This window comes from Astyanax mexicanus, chromosome 14, assembly GCF_023375975.1.
Source record: "Astyanax mexicanus isolate ESR-SI-001 chromosome 14, AstMex3_surface, whole genome shotgun sequence".
In the NCBI taxonomy this organism is placed as follows: Eukaryota; Metazoa; Chordata; class Actinopteri; order Characiformes; family Acestrorhamphidae; genus Astyanax; species Astyanax mexicanus.
In genome coordinates, this window is record NC_064421.1 from 24,739,800 (window position 1) to 24,760,571 (window position 20,772).

The window sequence follows — 20,772 nt, forward strand, 5'->3', positions numbered from 1 at the left end:
AGGGTGGCAGTTATCTGTTTTAACATCTGTGAGTTCTCTTCAGAGAAATTTCACAGGAATGCTTATCAGTTAGTCTGGCCAGCTAACTGATAATCATTAGACACAGATCTGCAATTTAGAGTGTTATATTTTCTAAATCAATGGAGTATTGGTTACATTTAGACATTCTGTTTGTTTTATATGCAATTAGATTAAATGTCCAGGATGGGACAAATAAGGTTAACTGTTCTCATAGAAACTGCGTATTTAGTTTAAATGTTTTTATCTACAAAAAAAAAAAAAACTGTTCACTACATTGAAAAAAAAAGAAACATTTGGCAAGAATTAGAAAAAATATATGTAAATTAGGACATATATGGGATATAAAATAAATGATCTGCCAAGAAGTAAGCAAATGTATTTTAGTAAGATTCTTAAAATAAGTAAATTAACAAAATCCTTAAGGTAAGATTTAAAATAAGCAAAAAACACAGTTTTAAAGCTTAAATCTTGATAAAGGATAAAAATAAATTAATTACTTAAAATAAGATTAATAATCTAAGTAAACCTGATTAGGGTAATAGTTCCTAAAATAAACATTATAGTCTTACTGTTACAATGCTTGGTATGAAAAAAATCTTACTTGAAAATAAGATTAATTTGCCTAAATTTAGAAATGTAACTTGTTACAATGAGTTTCTTAAATGTATGAGTGAATGTTTTCCACTAATATATATATATATATATATATTTAGTTTAAATGCTAAAGTATGTATTGGAGGTTTTTATCCTAGAATCTAGTCTCAATGGCTAAGATTATTTTAAATGTTTTATGCTGATCTGTTTGATCAGTAATTTGTATGTCTTTAAGCAAACATCTTTAATGTTTTATACACTAGGTCAGATTTCAGTTGATATATTTACACTCATGGGTCTTAGAACCAAGTCTTACCCAGGGTCCCACGGGTCTTAGGCAAATACAGGTTACAACACCGTTTGTTCACTGATTGCCATCTGAAGGGGGGTTGAAAGACTAAATCTGACTAGTGGTTCACAAGCATTTTTATTGTTTTATGGCTGCAGGGGTTGAGCGCTCTGACCCTTGTCCAGGTGGATGAATAGCCTGGGGGGGGTCAAGGGGGGTGACCCTGACAGGACACAGAAGGACAGTTTAAAACAGAAGCATTCTTCCTTCCAGCAATGGGTCTGTGAATGTTTGATCAGTAAATGTAGAAACATCTACACTGTTAAATTGTGCTACTTAAAATAAGGTCAAGAAACGAGCGATTCTGTGATGAGAGCTGTGAACAGATCCAGAAGTTTTAGGTCTGGGGGCCAGACTCACAGTGAAGAAAACTGCGATTAGCGCCCCTCACACAGAAGCCAGGGCTCATAAAGGTAGGGACAGTGTGGCACATTTAACAGTGTTTAAATAAAAACAACACATTGTGTAAGCACTTTTCTGTGTCTTCCACAAGATACTGCCGCTTTTTCCATTTCTTTTTCAGCTCCTACAACACTTTCAAGTGAGAGGATCAAGAAAGACAAGTGATGGCTGTTGGTGATTCAACTCAACTTGTTGTGATCCGGGTCTCAATAAAGACAGTGATGGCTGAATTAAGGGCAGTGAATTGCTGAACATGATCATCAAAGAAGATCTCACAAGACCATCGTTTTAAAGAAGATCCAAGAACATCAAAGAAGATAATGCTGAAGAACATTTAAGACTGTAAAGAACATTGATGTTTTTGAAAATGTTTAGAGTATTATTAAGTGTGCTTAACAGCATGAATAATGTACTCGATTAAGAAATGTTTCTGTTAACCGGGAGTGTTAACAACAAGTTAATCCTACATGGCGAATGTTAAAAAGAATGAAACATTAGCATAACATGTAGCATTTTTAGAATTAATGTAATTTAACATGAACAGGACATAATGTTCATGCTAACTAATATAACAGAATTTCCTACATTCGAGTTAGGAAGCTGTTTTAAATTATATAATGGATAGCTTTTAAACTTAAAAGCATAAATCTTCATTTTAATAGATAATATGTGTACAATGATACATATTATTATTTTGAAGAGCAATTTAATGAAATGTGTCTAGACACTAGGTTTTAAAAATATAACAGGACATTTAGTTATCAAACAAATTACATTAAGTAATTTGAGGACCAATTGATTAATTAATGTCACTGTGTATTCCATGTTTTACTTCCAGGAGACAAAAGTTATAACAACCGGTTATAAATCTGGAATTAAACTTTCAAATTAAGGTCTTTAAGTTAAATTTACAAATTTATCTTAGATATGGTTCAGATTCACGTAAAACAAAAGTAAGGTTTAATTGTACTACAATTACAGCTCATATCTATATGAGGAAGCAATAATTCATTATAGTTCATGACCATGATTTACTTATAAAAAACCCTTTTTGTAACTCAGTGTTTTGAGAAAAGACTTTGATCTAGTTTAATACTGAGGTTAGTCTTTGTAACTTCTCAAGGGGGGTGTTTTTAAAAGTAGGATTCTGACTATGCCTCTACTCAACAAGCTTTCATTAGTGAAGTGATAAGATCAATTCTTTCATTTTCAAGAAGAGAATTTAGTGAAAAAACGTAATGTATGAAACAATAGTTGAGGGATTCACAGTTGAGGGAAACATACAAAGTTGAGGAATTCACTAAAAAGTTAAGTTAATCACATTGGTCTTATTATTATTAAGAGGAATTTATGTCAGAATTACATTCCAATAATCATCAGTTGGTTACACAAATTCTAAAGTAATATCAAATTTACAGTTAAGGGCAATAGTGTCTTTAAGAGTAAAATGCATTTTTCCTTTTTCTATTCTTTTCTTTCTTTTCTTATTATATCTTATTTCTATCTCTTATTATAATTTGTTTTTATTATTTTCTTTTCTTTCTATTATATATATATATAAATTAGCAGGAAGTTAATTTTAGCAATCACATTAATTACAATTACAATTAATTTAAAAATTAAGGGGGGATTGATGTAATGAATATAATTTTTTAATCATTGTTAATTAGTTCTTGTGTTAGTTTACCAGTGTAAGCATGTCAGTTTACCCTGTAAGCAATCTTTAGACCAGACATAGCGGTGCCAGGTGTCAAGCTGGGTAATAATAACCTATGGTTAGGAGCATGGGGCAAAGGTCAAAACTCCTTAACAGAGCAAGACATCTGTTTTTTGGGACTGATGGTTGAAGGTCCTTTGTTTCTGGTACACCTCCCCCATGTCTAAACACTATTTAGCCAATGTGTGTGAATGAGTTAGAGAGAGACGGCGTTGGTGGTATAGAGGTGAGCTGGCTGGGAGAGCTGCTGGACAGCCGTAAGGCTGTACTAAGGCTGGACCATGCTTGTCTCAGTGTCCATGCTTTAAACAACTATCTGAATAAAGCTACAATCTTCCTGCAATAACGATCTCTGAGACTCCTTTCTTCTGCAATCTACATCTACAAGAACTGGTACGTTGTTGAACAGCAGACGTCAGCAGACGTCAAGAAGATCTAGTGTTCTCTTCACTGCTTCACTGACCCATTTAGAGAAATCTAAATGTGTGGTTAAGAAGACAGAAGTAAGCACCAAGAAAAGAATACAACAGGATCCACCCTCAGAACTCCGGCTGCTGCAATTTCCACATCCAGCCGCTGGTAAACATCCTCTGCAGCGGATCCCGCTTTCCTGTGTTTGAAAATAATCCTGGCTCTTGCATAATTAATCTCGCAGAGGGCATGTCGGGGCACGCGGGCGCTCAGCTGCCCCACATCCGCCCCTCACACCCCCTCCTCCTTCCCCCTCGGGAGCTTTCTGATTCTATTCTCTGCATATTCCATTGCTTCAACAGGTATTTGTGTGTAACGGTAGAATAATGCAGCCTTCCTTGAAACTTAAGCCATTCAGAATCACAGATACAGTAAAATCTGGCCTGCTGTCTGAAACAGATGGAGATGCAGCAGTGGTGGATAGATGTTGTTCCATGCCTCTTTATGACTGCTTTCACTGCTGGTTGGTTAAAGAAAAATACAATGTGAAATGGATTTGGGGTGTAGTGAAACATGATATTGAGGGGTATAGCATTGCCCAAGCTAATAAATCTGTATTTTACACCGTTAACAAGCTCAAAGAAGCTCCACACCTTATTGCTAGAATTATGAGGGCCCTGACATTTAAAACAAGGCAATGAGAACTTTGAAAGTACACAGGTAGTTTATTAAAACACTCTGTTTATACACACAGTATATTGAGGTATTTCTCTTTCATCTGCCGCCATCTTGAAATTAAGTCAAACTTAGCCCTAAGCAGTAATCGCAATATTGATGTATCGTACAATAAATTAATATGACCTTAATCTTTTTTAATAATCGTGATATCATCTATTGTGTTTATTTGTATGTTTTTTGTTCACATATATAACAGTGAACAGTATTTTAGCCAGTCATGCTTCAACAACTGTGACTTCATACACACAGTGTGGACTAAAGTAGGTGAAGAAATATGTATTTAATTCCCTAACTAATTATAATAAATGATTAATTACATTTTGGCTGTCTTTAAAAGTGTATAATCGTTGTTTTATGTTATTCTGTTATCATTATGTCAGTGGCATTTAATAATCTTATAATTACAAAAATATCGAGTATCGCAATAATTTTTGGGACAATATATCGTCCACAAATAATTCTTATCGTGACAGGCAATAAGTCTCAATAAGTCACAATAAGTCTAAAGTCCTATCCAGACGGGTTAGTTTCTCAGGGTATCCTGGGGTAATTTTCTCTTTTATGGGGGGTCCTCATTTTATTTTCGTCCGAAACGACCATGTATGTATTTTTCTCAGACGTCCTCTGAGAAAATTACAGGCTGAATTACCTACTGTTTTTCGCTGAACTTTGTGGTCGTACACTAATTTTAGTCCTGTCCGGACGCATATCTCTGAGTTTTGTCACCTTGCGTTGAATAAAATAGCTATTTGTCCACTGCCACGCACTGTAATTACACTTTGGGCGCATGTTTTCATGGATATCCACGTAAACACAACAGTGAGTGGAAAAGACCGAGAAAGCCAAAAAAACTTACTGGTCCTCCTGTTTTTTCCAAATGCAGAGTAGAAGTGAAAAATATTTTTCACAGACGTCCCCCTAAGAAACTTATCCTGACCGGATGGGGCTTAAGAGTACTAAATAAGTGATATACTATGCCTACATCCCATTGTCATTGGCCTTATGAGCTGCATCTGCCTTGACACTGTTCGACATTCTTCTCATTGGGTTGTCCAAGGTCCAAAGGGCTTGGTCTAAGGTTGGAGTGTGATCAATTTGGCAGGGAAACTGATGCATTAGTTTGAGCTAGACTGATGGTGCAAATCCAGCACGCAGAGCAGGACAGAGAGGTACATTGTAGTTACATAGTAATTAAATTGTTATTACACAGTAGTTACATTATTGTGTGAAAACAGTTATTAGAGACATTGACTATAAAGTGGAACCCATTATCGGAACCCATTATCTTTGGGATTTAGGTTGTGAAGGCCTTACCAATGGCAGCACTAGTTTATCATGGCTGAATCATCTTAGACACTACAGCATCAGGCTATACTAAAGAATAGCAGACTATTCTAGGAAAGCTGTAAGAATTACACAGTTAGTCTTAACAGCTACACAGACATAAAGTTATCCAAAAGCAGTGTGTAAGACTGGTGGAGGAGAACTTAGGGAGAAATGTTGAAGAATTTGAGAGAAATGTTGTCCCTAGTTTATAGAATAAAACAACAATGTTCATTTTACTCAAACATTTACCTATAAATAACAAAACCAGAGAAACTGATTTAGAAACTGAAGTGGTCTCTTAATTTTTTTCCAGAGCTGTATACTCTTTAATATTCCTTGATCACCTAGCAGTCTGATCAGTCCACAAAGTGTTAACCGGCTCTGAGAATGTAGTTGGATCACTGTGAAAATGTAAACGTAATTGAAACATCTCTGAACTGTAAGCCGGCTGGTTGTAGACGTTGTGAGAAGGGTGTCCTCCCTCTCACAAGACGCGCTCCACATTTCATCCTGACCCAGTAATGGTATTGTTCCCCCCACTGTGTATTTCTCAACCGCTATTTTTAAACCAGAGCTCAGGGACCAGTAAGACAGCCCCTTTCCTGCCCCTGCCTCTTTCCCAAGACTTCAGAAGAATCAGAAATACTTCAGCTGGAAGACTATTGAGACGATTTTCTTTCTAGGGCAGTAGGAAAGGTGCTTTTTGGTCTAGCGTCTACAGTTTTTTTTTTTTTTTTTTTTGAAAAGCTTGAACATCTGTCATGGCACTCCCAGCTGTTGGCTTGCCGTACTACTCTGTCTTTGATTAGAGCGTATGATGGAGTTGTTGTGTGCTTAATTCCATCTTTATAGGTTAGAGTTTGCCAGCTGGTTTACTGTGCATTACAGCTGAGTAATGCTTCCTTATTTCTGCTTTATGAGGCCGAGATGGTGAGGGGTTGAGGGAAGTAGCTCATGCAGAGCCCAACAACTCCTTACTGACAAACAGCCAACATTCCTCCCATACCTCCAGTCCGTTTTGTAACATTGGGAGTAGAGTACAGTAGGTCTGCAATAGGCAGTAAGTTTCACACTGGCAGTTCAGAGAAATCGTTAATGAAATGTGTAAAATTGACTGTATTTCTGTATAAATTGCTACAAAAACATCATCTGATCCTGGTTTATGAAGTACCATATCTTTTGCACTATAAGGAACACTTAAAATCTTTTAAGTTTCCCAAAAATCGTCAAGTACCTTATAATTTGGTGCACCTTATGTATGAATTTTACCAGTCAGGTTGTAAGGAGCACTAAAGCCACACCGCTGAAGTACAGTACCACTGAGTTACACAGTGGTTTCAGTTTAGTTCTCCAGCAGTATTAGCATTAACCTCTAACCGCACTAACCACACTAAGGCTCTTACCCCATTCAGAGGTGAGTATTATCAGCTTGTAGCCTTCTCCTAACCCCGGCTAGCACTGCTGGAACAGCATTAGCATTACCCACTAGCCGCGCTAAACGCTAGCTCTTTCTCTGTTCAGAGATGAGGAAATCTAAGCTTAATGTAAATAAATGGAAGTGCTTTACTCACCCAAATAAACAGTTTTCAGGAGAGAAATTTGTAAAGATTAACATCCAGCGCTTGTTTGACTTTAAAATAAAATGTTTTTTTAAGAATTACAGTTTTGTTTACTTAACTTAGCTTTACAGGTTTGGCCACAGAAAAAAAAAATCTGAAGTGTAATGGGATGGAGTGATACAGACTAGTAGCTCTCCATCCCAGAGGGTTGTTGAACCCAACTGCAGTTACAGTTACAGATACAGCTGATCTCAAAGCAGGTCAACCGAAGAAAAAAGGAAAAAAATAAAGCAACAAACACACCGCTTCGAACCTGTTTAATCAGGGTCGCGGTCGAACACACTACCACTGCCCTGTCTAGTAAATTGGGACACAACCAGGAAAAAACGCCCTTATAAGGAGATCAGGAGCCCAAGAACGGGCAGAAAAACGTAAACAGGCGGAAACTAAAGTCACGCCGAGCAGGACAGAGAGACAGTGGAGGAATATATACAAACGCTGGCCTGAGAAGCATTTTATTTCATTTTTTTCCCACTAACGTTCATTATAGTTCAAACAACCTCACAGGCCAGATGTTTCATGCCTATTGCCGACAATTACAGTATCTCACAGGCTAACATCTAACACCACAGCACAGACTGTGTTCCAGCCAAATGAGGCTTAAATCAAACAAGTTTAGAAGATAAAGCTTCAAACCTGCACACACAGTTGAATGAATAAACTTAGCAGTGTTTTGAAGCACACTTTTCAGACTTCTATATCCAGGTTTAAAGGCACATTGCTGAACTTACAACTAGAGTGGCCCTGTGTTGTTTTCCCATCCGTTTTCAGAGAGCAACAACAATTTAGTCTCAGAGAGCTCCATCCTGTGGCCAGCTTAAATACACTTGAATGAATAAGCTAATTTGGCCTGTATAAGCAAGACAGAGCAGAAAATTGGCAGGTCAGGCATGTCATATTTATTAAATAACGTTTGAGACAATAAAAATATTCACAATCTTTAAAAAAATCTTTAAAAATTGTCAAGATTTTTTTTTTTAATTTGTTATAGTTTTAGTTAAATTGGCCTTCTCTGGTATAAAACCTTTTGTAGATATCTCCCTAAAGAACCTTTTAATAATGTAGCTATTATCACGAGGCAAAAAATCCCTTTTCACTACTTTATTGAGCCAAGAGTGTAGAATTTCTCTGGAATTCAATGCTCTTGACAGAGAGTCAGGCCCTGTAACAGCAAAGGAGCTTTGCATTATTAAGGCCATGGTGCATGAGAGGATGCATGTGAGGGCACTCAGCATTTTACTACTGCTGTGTTAAAATAAACTTAAAATGAAAACACTCAATCACTCAAATCAATGGTAGATCATTAGTGTGAGGTTCTCACTGGCATTTTTGTTGTTACTTTATTTTTGTTATTTTAGCTTTTTTTAATTTGTTATAGTAAATTTGGGTCTTGGAAAGGTACTATTCATGAAATACACAAAGGTTTATCGATATTTTTGTTTCTACTGAAGGTATGACACCATTAAGGATTATATTTTTTGTAGTAACTGCCGAGCCACTGAGGCAAGAGCAGTATATACATTAGTCGCTATGCACACTAAGCGCTAACTCTTTTGCCATTCAGAGATGAGTATTATCAGCCTGTAGCCTGCTGCTAACCCCAGCTAGCATTCCTGGAGCAGCATTAGCATTAGCCGCTAAGCGCTAGCTCTTTCACTGTTCAGAGTAGAGTATATTGGATTTCAGCCGCACATTTACTGTGTTAAAACAAGCTATGTAGGATGAACCGCTAGCTAATATTGCCTGTCTTGCTGGAACACTGTTGGGCAGCATTTACCTGCTAATTTAGCCCCTAATGCTGCTACACCCAGGCTTAGTGGAAATCTGTAAATCTAAGCTTACTTTACATAAACGGAAGTGCTTCAAATACTCATTCAAATAAAAGTTTTCAGAAGAGAAATCTGTGTAAATTAACATTTAAAAGAAAATGTTTTTTTTAAGAACTACAGTTTTGTTTACTTAGCTTAGCTTTGCTTAACTTAGTTAGCTACCCATTCACCACCCCCCCAGCGGCAAGACCTGCTGAAGGAGAAGGAAAACATGGTAACACGCCATATAATCCGGTGCACCTTATGTATGAAAATAGACCAGAAAATAGAGGTTATTGATCTTTATTGCACTTTATAAACTGGTGTGCCTTATAGTGCGAAAAATATGGTATGTTTTGCTTTATTTCCAAGAATATCCCCAACTATCAATAGATATGCCCTTAAATGCATCATATAAATTTGATCCAATTAAGTATCCAACACTATGTACAGCAGTGGATAATGTACAGTTTGGTGGACAACAAGAGGACAGACCAGGCGATCCAGCTTCTGCTGTTGAGTTGCTTTCTATTACGTTTGCTTCAGTGCGAGTCTTGAGAAGCGTTTGAGTTCTGTCAGGGCCTTCTTTGATTTTCTCTTCAGGAGAATGGCTTTGACATCCTGAGCCGGTGAGGCAAAGCAGCAGCTGCTAGTCTGAAGAGAGACGCCACTGTCACTCTGGCAGCATCGTTCTCCTGAGGCTCTCAATCTGTCCTCCTCCATTTCAACACTTTCTCATATCAATCTTCTGCCTCTCGTAAGCGCTGAGCAGGTGGCTGGATCACTAGGCTGATGTATGTTTGTGTGAGGAGATTAATGGCTTGCTATGCAGGATATGTAGACATGAAACGTGGGGGCTGCTGTCTTGGGTGACTTGACATTTTTTCGTAAAGCTGTTGGGAACTGTGTAGTGAGTGATATGTGTGTAATAAGAACCGTGAGTGTATGGCATGATAATGGGACTGAGTTAAGGGTGTTGCACAACACTGGATGTGTAAATGGCTAACATATTCTAATATATACACACGTGTGAAACCTGCTATTGAATTTAATTGAATCTACCGGTTATTTTTTACACTGTTATAAGTATCCTTGAGGAAATTGTAGAGGAAATCCTGAAGGTGTATTAATGAACTTTTAAGAAAAAGTTTTTTTGAAGCACTTTAAAGCACCCAAAGCTTTCCTGAAGGTCTTTCAAATCACTCTTAGAGGTTTTTCACAGTTTCAAATTATAGTGCCTTTTACAAGTGTAAGTGTTTATAGTGTGCAAAATCTTTAAAAACATATTTTTTTAGACTTTTTTGAATATTTTTTTATAGCATGATTCCAGTTGAACCTTCTAGCCGTCAGCTTTCCTATCCACCATGCAAACAAGCTGTAGAATCAAATAATCAAATTTACACTAACCTTTTACTTATTTGAATTTATTTAGTCGTATTGTGCTTTTTTGGGCTTTTGGAATGTACAAAACATTAATTGTTCAATAAATATTTTAAACTTAATTTTTTTTATTAAAATAATTACAAGAAGTACATGTAGTGGTGAAAAAAGTGGCAAAATTAATGAAAACCTAGAAAATAAAAGTTCTGTTTTCTGTATTTGGCCATTTCCTTTTTTCCCCTAAAATTTAAATTTAGGTGCATTCCTAGTACAAATCCCATAATTCTTCCATTATTCTCATTTTTCTTTTACTGCATTGTGGCTCACTCATGCATGTAGAGAACAGGCCCATTTCTATCATTAAGAAGCAAGGAATGGCAAACAGATGATAAAATTATAAGCGTAACTTGTAGCATTTGACTTCCATGCCTAAACAGAGAAGAAAAGAGGCTTGTTTAATTTATTACCGCTTCCAGTATTAGCCCATTTACATGCTTTAATTGATATTCCACACATGACAATTCATTCAATTCATTCAACATTGCCAGATATATATGTTTCATTTTTCAGTATGGTCTAAAAACACTGTACTAGTACAAAGAACATTTTATATAGCTTTTGTTAAAGCTGATGTCCGTAAGTTTTGGGATTTGGGGGATTTAGGGCCCTCTCTGGTGAGAATGGGTCATTGCACGGAGCATGCGGAAGAATCATTTTAAACAGGGCGGGTGTGATGCGGTCTCCTTTCAGAGCAAATGAATCCGATTCCAGGTTATGTTTAGTCAGAGAGAGAGTGTGCTCAGTCAGACTCAGCATCACTTTTAAACCCTTTCAGGTCACAGAGCTTTCTCCACCATTCAAACACCAGTCCAATATTATTCCTGGTTTTAGCTCAGGCTTTATTGCGTTCCTTTTTGGCTTCGGCGCTTGCTTCACTCCTTCGTTTCTTTAGTTTTACTATGAGTGAATGAGCTGCTGAGGTCTGAGTTTCCCCTTCTGAAGTCTCCATTGCTCCACCAGCAACTCACGTTCAGTAAAACTGAGCCGGATCCTCTTTAAAAGCTGTACATGTGACATAAGTACGTAAAGATGCGTGATGTAGCCAGAAGAACTCCCACGAAAAGCAACCAGACGCCCCATTTTTTCGAATGAGTATATTAGGCTTAGCAGGGATGGTTGTTCCAGCACTCTGGTACCATTAAACCCAATATTTTTGTCCCTTCTCCACCCAGAAATGCTTCTGCTTTCAGTTTAGAAACAAAATAATACAGACTGCCTCTTTAAGTAAGTAATGTTTAGTTTTAAAATCAGCCAGCACAGAGTTACTGGAGCTCAGAAAAAGATTCTTGCTCTTACAGCCTACAACATAGAGACCAGGTAGTTTATGACTACAAACTGACAGTGAGTGTCAGTGACTGGAGGAAACACTCATTATGCAATCTAAGAAGCTAATGAAAAGCTAATGAAAAAGAAGCTGGCAGTAGCAATAGACTAATATAAGTTGATTCCACCCAAAGATCTCTGTTTAAATGTACTTTATATGTGGCCACAAATGTTCACATAATTTAAAGTAGTTGAGTAATGTGTGGAAATATCCAATTTGACATTAAACAGACTGAATCTATTTGAATTCAAACAAAGAGTGAGTTTACAGTACAGCTGAGGTTTTCTTCCTATTATTTTTCCATTACGATTATATCTGGCAAGCAATGCTGCAGTTGAATGAGAGTCCTGACCAAGTACTTAAATACAGACCACTCTCTAAACATTACACTTCATATGTCATCAAATAATGTCCACATCTAAATAGCACTATGTGTGTATTTAAAAGCTGCTATTTATCATTCAGCCTTGTAATTTAGTATGTTTTTATTTTGGGTGGGGATGGGAAGGACTGAGAATTTCTCCTCTCCTCCAAAACAGCACAGCAGCATTTTAATGAGTGTAAATCTGTCAGGGTGTATTTCTGTGGACTCCAACAAAGCTAATATCATGACATTAATGTACAATACATGTATTTATGACAGATATTTTTGAAAAAAGATTTGAATTCCATGTTTTTAACTTATTCTAAATTTTGGTTGGTGCATATCTGGTCTATTTTCCTGTAGGGGGCTCTTGTTCTTTAAAATCAGGGTCAGACAGCTAAATGATGCAGGGCTGGATCACACCCACCCTGCCTGCTGCGTGTGTCGTCTCTAGTATCCTGCTGTTGTCACTCACCTGGGTTGTTGATGTTGGCGGGGAGACAGTACTGTCAATCATTATGCAACCTGACACACCCACTCAGTTCTGAGCAGAAAGCAGCTCACAACTGGTATATATTGTGCATTGTTTTAAATATATTAATCTGTATTTCTGGAATATGACATTGGTTAACACTTATTCCACAACTTATCTTTACATTTTTTAAATTGTACTGTCAGGGGCTTTAATATAAATAATACTTTAAATTTAAAGAGCAGTACAAGGGTATGAGTTTGTAAACACCTTATTCATATTAACTCAATTACTTGTCCTATACTGAAAATTGCTATAGTTTTTTTTATTGTTATTCTATAAGAAGATAACTATTATTTAAAACACCAGTCAATACGATATTTTTTCTTTTCAATTGATAGCACTAGTATTCCTGAGATCTGAGAGGACAAATATTATAATTAGTGGTATTAAAGTCCTGGCCTGTCCAGGATATTAGCTAAACCGGCTAATATATTCTAAATACATTCTAAAACAGAGTGGTCTGGTACGTTTGTTGGATGTACAGTCATTTATTTCTACATTTTTGACAGTATTTCATAAATGAACAAACTTTATTTATAATAACCTACGTTAAAAGTACTCTTGCACATTCTCCGTGCAATGACATATTCTCACCAGAGAGGTCTCTAATTCTTCAAATGCCCAAAACCTATAGACTGTTGTTTTAAAGAATTTTTTAGTTTTTGTTTTTAATGCTCTAAATCTATCGATATTGATGTACACAAAGGAGTTCTTATAGTAGAATTTTAAAGCTGCTCCTTAGCATATTCACAGCTCACAAGTTGATGTTGTTTCCTGTTCCAGGTGGAAAGCTGTGGATCCCTGAAAGATCTTGTAGGCGTGGCTAAGAATCACAGAGGGGCAGAGCTTCAGTCCAGTTCGCAGGTTCAGAATGGAGATGTGGGAGAGAGGCATGAGGGCAGATCCTCAGAAGGCTCTTACCCTTCGCAGGACAAGAATGTTCCAGAAAACAGCCTCCCTTGCCCAGCCGGCTACAGGGCTCCGTGCCCCGCTGACCCGAGCATGAGCCCCTCCGTGGAGAACGGATTTGCTGCTGCCCGGGACGAGCACGACTCCGAGAAGGACAAAGAGGAGACGCTGCCAACTCTGCCTCGCAAGAAACGAGGGAGGCGGAAACTGGAGCGTCCGACTAAATGTGAGTTATGCTTAGCCTCTTCTGGCCTCATATGTCACAGCTGCTTTCAAGTCCGTGGACACCTTGGATGTGTTACCATGATGGAGCTTGTGTTTTGGCCGGGGATGTGATGTCGCCGGAAACTGTCCGGAAGAAGTTCCTTAACCTTTGAGTTGTAGGCGGTTAACCCTTTAAACTGCAGGCTAATTGTTCAGCTATTAAGTTATTGTATAGTGGGGCTGGGCCTTAAATAGTATATATCAAGGTATTTTCACAATAACAGTATTTCTGGAGATGTCAGACAAAACACTGAAAAATATCTGAATATTTTTAGACATTTAATAGAAACAAAGTCTTCTATACACTTCTGTGTGTCTGTGTGTCTACTGTCTAAAAAACAATAACTTACCAAGACTAGGGGTGGGAATCACATGGCATCTTATGACACAGTAATATCACCATACGTTGCCCACAGTAATGATGATATCACAATACTGTGATTCTACAATACTTGATATATCAGAAGACACTTCTGTGTTACAGAACAGGATAAAATATTCCTAAATAAACAGATACCAGGAATGTATGTATTTATTGGGGTCAATTTCACAGAATTTAACATCCAGTAGGAAACAATGACCACAGTTAAGTGCAAAGCTTAACCTGCTTGTGTCCTTTTAACACACACACCCTGACTGAAACTCCATTATCACAGTAATCCAGTGTTGTAACATAAACTGCCATAAACTGCAATAATGTGGTTCTAATATGATATTGTAATATAATAACATCTAAGGATAATACCAAAACAATCTATCAAAATAAAAAGTATTGTGATAATGCTGAATATTTAGTACAAAAACACTCTCAAATCGTTAAGTAAAAAAACTAATACAAAATAATACAAAAAACTGTTTCAAGACAGAATACTCCTGTTATCATTACATGTATTTATGGATTTTTATCATTTTAAAACTATTCTAATATTATCTTGAGTACTACAATATTGCATATGCCTACTGTATAATGTATTTTTTGGTGAAACTAATATATGCTGGTTATGTTCCTTAAAGCATTCTATATAAAGACATATAAGGTTAACATAAAAGCAATATAGGGTGTTAACGGGTTAATAGTAATAGTAATAATTAGTAGTAATTATGTAATAATGAGCCAAATATAGCAAATACACTCAAAAGGAGGAGGATGGAGGGAAGAGAGAATATGTGCTACAGAGACAGCTCTCTGTCAGATGTGCTGATGAGTAGATCTATCAGTGTGTCTCGACCCCTTCTCTCTCTCTCTCTCTCTCTCTCTCTCTCTCTCCCCTCTCTCTCTCTCTCTCTCTCTCTCTCTCTCTCTCTGGGCCAGGCTATGACCTTGATGAGAGCAGTAAATAAAGCCTGGGTAGACTGAGCTGTCTCCTGGCAACATGCCCCGGTTGGGTGCAGCGCATGGAGAGACAGCAGGACAGTGTTGTAGCCGCTCTCTCAGCAGGGACCATGCCAGGTGGATGGCACTGTGCCCGGGCCACTTACACACTGATCCTATATCAGGCACCCAAAAACTCAGTGTGTACTCATTCACCCAGCGCACATGTATGCCAAACAGACACACACATACACACCCTACACTCCACCTGTCTGACATATATATTTATATGAAGCATTGATCCTCACTCAGCCATTATTTATTTCAGGTTTTTGATTAACTAGGAAAACAAAACATGCAGCAGCTTTTATTCAACACTGAATATTTCATATTTTACATTTTTTAATTTTTTATCTTTTATTGACTGAGTACAGGCACCTTTTACACAATGCTCATTAAGAATTCAAACATCTGTCCAGATTGTCTTAATCACATTTAGACTGAAAATTCAGTGTTGCCTATTACAAATACACAGATAACTTAAAGATTAGCCTCAAATCTCTGCTATAGAGAATATTCATTTTTCCACTACTTCTGGTTTGAATTGAATGCCAGATCACAGAGAAAAGATTAAGTCTTGTGTGATTTAGCTGTGCATAATATATACATAAATAAATCCCATCCCCTCACTCAGGGCTGGGCAATTAATAGAAGATTAATTCATTAAACTCAACCTCTTACCAATGTAATCTAATCCATATTGATATTCTTATTCTATTAACACTGTGTGTGTTCATGTTTCGTCCGTTTAAAAATATACATATATATATCATGTGCAGAAAGGTGATGCAACCCTGTCCAGTATACATCAGGGAAGCAATACGGAGAAGAACTGAATCAATGAATCATCTTCGAATATATCTTAAAACAGAGATTTTTGACAAACTGTTTTTTAACCAGTCAATATTAATTTATTGCAGTTTTAGTTGATGTGTGTTTAACTTAGATAGTTAGACAGATAGACACAAGCAATATGTATAAAAGACGTGAAACTCAGTTAAGGTCATTTTATTATTATTTTCTTCTTACCAAAAATAAAATGTTTAGATATTGAAATCAAGCATTAGATATTACGTAATCCTGACTTCAGTCCAGTCATGTCTGACCTTGTACTGTAGTCTCTGACAGCTGTATTATCTCGCTGCCAAACAGTTTACAGGATCCAGGGACAACAAGTTTGTTATTAATGACATTTTAAATTATGTCAATTAAATGTTGCAGCTAAAAAATATCTTTTTTTTTTTTGCCTCCCAAACCAGTCCTAGTTTTGTCTGATACTGACCTGACCTGGCTTTTGTGTTTTTATAAATAAAACAGCCACACAATTTGCTGCTACTTTTTGCTGAAGCTAAATTGTTTTATAAATGTGTGTATGTGTGTAGGCTGCAGTGAAATCACTTCATGTGTGATGCATGTTTGCATGGTGGTAAACAATCTTAACTCGTTGTTTGCTACTTTATATTACTGTTAAAAGTGTATTTATAGTGCACCTGGTACTTTCCAGATACTTTCATTTCTAACCAGTCGTATTTCAAGAGTAAAGTCTTGAAGTCTTCACAGGAGTTTTTCTATGTATAGTCGGACTGGACGATATATCGTATAAGCATCGTCATTGCGATGTGCGCAGATATTTCCAGTTACATCTGAATTCTCGCTTTTAATAAAAAAAAAAACGCTCGTATTTACCTTTAAAAAGCCATTTAAATGCCTGATTAAAGGGTCGATTACTGTTGTTTGCAGTCATGGGCCCTGCATTTTTTAATATCGCAATATATTGATGAAAAAACCTTTTGCAATGTACTTTTTTTTCCAATATCGTGCAGCCCTAATGTCTAGTTTTGCTGCTATGGGCAAAATCGACAGAAAACAGATAAAAGGCTTCAACACAAGCAAAGGACTAGAACCACAGACGATCACAGTAAAATATATTTCTATCAGCACGACTCTAGAGACAAACATACTTAATAACTAAAACTAAAAATATTGTTAAAAATAAGTTAGAAATATTGCATTTGTAAGATGGCCTGTGATTTCCACCCCTATTAGACATCATTATCTTATTATTATATTTAAGAAACACATCAGATTTGCCTGCAGTCTAAACACATATCCCTACATGTTGTCCTACATTTCATTTCTGAGCTGGTTGCACTGTGCACTCCCAGACTCAACCCAGCAATCCTATTATTAGACGCTCTGAATTTGACTGAATTAGCTGTGATGAAAGTGTCCATTGTGTAATGTTCCTGTAGAACACTCCAGCTCAGGCATATGGACGGCAGCTCAGGGGTCCTGTTGAGCCTGTAGGAGCAGATCACAATGTCCCTCTATCTGCCGTTACTCGCTCCCGGCTGCAGAGCTCCACAGCAGGGCTGCCATGCGGCCAAGCACTTTCACAGTCTTGTCCTCGCTGCTCTCGCCTACTTGCCCACTTGCCTCCTTGCCAATCGCAAGAAGATAACCAGAACTGTGGCCTGTTTCAACTTCTAAAGGAAGGTTAATCCCATATTATTCTTCCTTCAGCTCAGTTTCAGCTGTGTAAATACACGTTTTTTTTAAAGCATGAATTGAACGCAGGTGACAGCTCTAAAAGACAGCTCTTAAAGACAGTTGTGGGCTTGATCAGCGGTGCCCAGTGCGGTTTTCAAGCCGTCCATCTGGAGGGCACAGGAAGGATCTCAGCTCAGTGGAGAGGAACTGGGCACTAAGAACACGCAGGTTGGCATGCGCACAAGCCTGGCACACTGGAGTCTCTATGGGCACAGCGTGCCAACCACGCTCATGGACCCGCTGACCTTGGCAGTTTGTGTAAAACAAGCCCCTCCTCTGCCTTAGCGAATGATTATGTAGTTGCTTATTCTCACTGAGAGAGAGAGAGAGAGAGAAAAAAGAGAGAGAAAAGAGAGAGAGAGAGAGAGAGAGAGAGAGAGGATTTACACATGGTATAGATCTAGAGAGTGCTCAGTGGGTGTAGGCCCATTGTTTGGCTGGGTGTGTATGGCACTTCATCAGCAGACCTACTACCTCTTTTGAACAAAACAAGCTCTACAGTTTTGCCCCCGGCCCCTTACCACTCAAGTGCTCTCTAATGTGGCCAGATGATGAAACTCTGATAGGCCCAGACAAACCTCAAACACCCCTCCCCTGCACGTCCTGTATATGATGAAGCCGAGCACCCTTTGCAGGCCGGCATTTGTCAGTGTAAACTATTCCATGTGGTCGTAAGCGAGGGGCTGTTCAGCGTCTAACAAAGTAGCTAATCTTGTCATTGCTACATGAAGAACCGCACAGCTAGGAGCAGATTGCAATTGAGGTTTTCTTTCTTTGACACACCTGCTGCTTTACTCTGGTAATACACTTGTATTACTTTGTAAGTATTGCCCTGTGGAATATCTGTCACTTACTTATAGTAACGAAAAGCACTAAAAAGATTTTCATTGTCTTTGGATGAGAGTTTCAGCTACAGTATGTGCACACCTGTCATTTTGTTGTCTCAAAAAGACACGTGACACAGCTTTTGCTTTTAATCACTTTTGCTCTTTGTATTGTAGAATAAAATCTTTCCTTTTCATTAACTTCCTTTAAAAAATTTAAATTTTTTACGTTTAGAATTTTAAGTTCTGCCTAAAGCGGCTCTTTTTTGCGTAAGTAAGCAATTTGTTCTTATATGAATTAGTGTTGTCAAACAATTAATTTAAATTAATTACATTCATCACGTCAATAGAACAAAATAACACATTAACAGTCCTTTCCGCTTCCAATCTACTTCAAAAATCAGGCAGCGTATTGCATTAAGCAACATAGTGTAATTGTCAGCTTGACGTTTAACACAATATTGCAAAGATTTATATCACAATTTATTTCTTAGTTTTGTTTGATGCACAATATTTCCAGTATCGATATGAACCGTGTAAAAGCCACTTCCAGTGGTGTACATCAGCTTCCTGTAATGAACATCAGTCAGTAACAGCTGCTGTAAATTCTGTATATCAATATATTACAACACAAGACCAATTGTTATAGTTTGATCTACATTTAATCACCTAAAAATTACAAAACTATTTATAGGAGTCACATTCCAGAGGTTATTCACGGGAGATTCTATGCTACTCGAATTGTCTTAAAATGTAACCACATATATAACGACAATATGTTGTCAAAGTGTAACGATATATTTTACATTAATAGCTGAAACTGTAGCACCGGGTTAAAGGGCACCAAGAAAGGCTAGGAGCAGGCTACAGGCCGATAAAACTCCTCTCTGAACGAGGAAATAGCGAGCGCGGTTAGCTGGTAATGCTAATGCTACTTTCAGCAGTGCTAGCCGGGGTTAGCAGCAGGCTAGAGACCGATAATACTCCCCTCTGAATAGGGAAATAGCAATCGCGGTTAGCGGCTAATGCTAATACTCCTCCAGTCTCTGTGCTGGAGAATTAAACTGAAACTCCTGTATAACACTGCTATTTGGTGGAGTGGCTTTACTGCTCCTTACAACCTGACTGGTAAAATTCAAACACAAGATGCACTGGATTATAAGACACATTGACGATTTTAGGGAAAAATAAAGGATTTTAATTACGCCTTATATTTTTTTTTTCAATTAACTAATCTAAATAATCATGTTAATTTAAAAAGACAATAATTTCTACAAAGCAATGATTTTTCATTCAATAAATGTGTGTAGCATTGCTGTCCTGTTAGCAAGGTGGTAAAACAAAACTCAGTCAGTCAGTCAGGGGTTAGCTATTAGCTAAACATGGATATCCACTTGCTTCTCCTTCTTTCACTTCTGTCTGCCCTGTTTTTGACTCCCCAGTCAGTCAGGCCTCAGGCAAAGCTCTGTAGCAGTGATGGGCTGCTCTCTACTGTTACTGATGCACAAACGTGGCAAGGATTGCCTCAGAAAACGATGGACTTTTATTATTTTACCAGCTCTGGCTAGGAATTTGTCAATTTTGGGATCTGAGAGAGACAGAATAATAATACTTAATAAAATAAATATTATAATATTTTTTTGCTGTCCTGTTTTTAGCCACATAAAACTTGTATAACTTGTATAAAAAAATAAGAGACCACTTAAAAATGATGAGTTTCTTTAATTTTACCAAATTTATAACCTCTGGAATATAATCCAGAGGAAGATGGATAATCACAAGCCATCAAACCAAGCTGAACTGCTTGAATTGTTACACCAGGAGTGGCATAACATTATTCAACAGCAGTGTTTAAGGCTGGGGGAGGAGAACATGCCAATATGCATGTTCCACCAAAAAAAATCTGCTCATGAGCATGCTGGCCAGTGTTGAGTCTTTCTCACATGATAACACCTCGCAACTTATACAGGTATGGGGATTACCAAGCTACCTCTTGCGGTAACACTATTCTATGACTTGTGGCATATTGGTGTAGGTGATAAAGCATTTTGTGTCTGAACACTAACCAATAATAAGCTCTGCCATTTTTAAATCGTTTAATTCAGGCCTGTTATTGCAACACGTCCATCTCATATGTGAACCAAATAAAACCCCAAAACTACTCCTTTTCTAAATTACTTTTTTCAACAAACATGTTCATTAAAA

General features: G+C 37.4%; 1 protein-coding gene across 5 annotated transcripts in view; it reads left to right on the forward strand.

The window, feature by feature from the left end:
• dnmt3ab (DNA (cytosine-5-)-methyltransferase 3 alpha b) overlaps positions 1 to 20,772 on the forward strand; it is a 92,391-nt gene that overhangs the window by 15,198 nt on the left and 56,421 nt on the right. For all 5 annotated transcript variants that reach the window (XM_022672894.2, XM_022672893.2, XM_022672895.2 and 2 more), the window contains one exon: positions 13,432 to 13,783. In XM_022672894.2, coding sequence (XP_022528615.2) covers positions 13,432 to 13,783 — 352 coding nt within the window. The remainder of the gene's footprint in view (positions 1 to 13,431; positions 13,784 to 20,772) is intronic.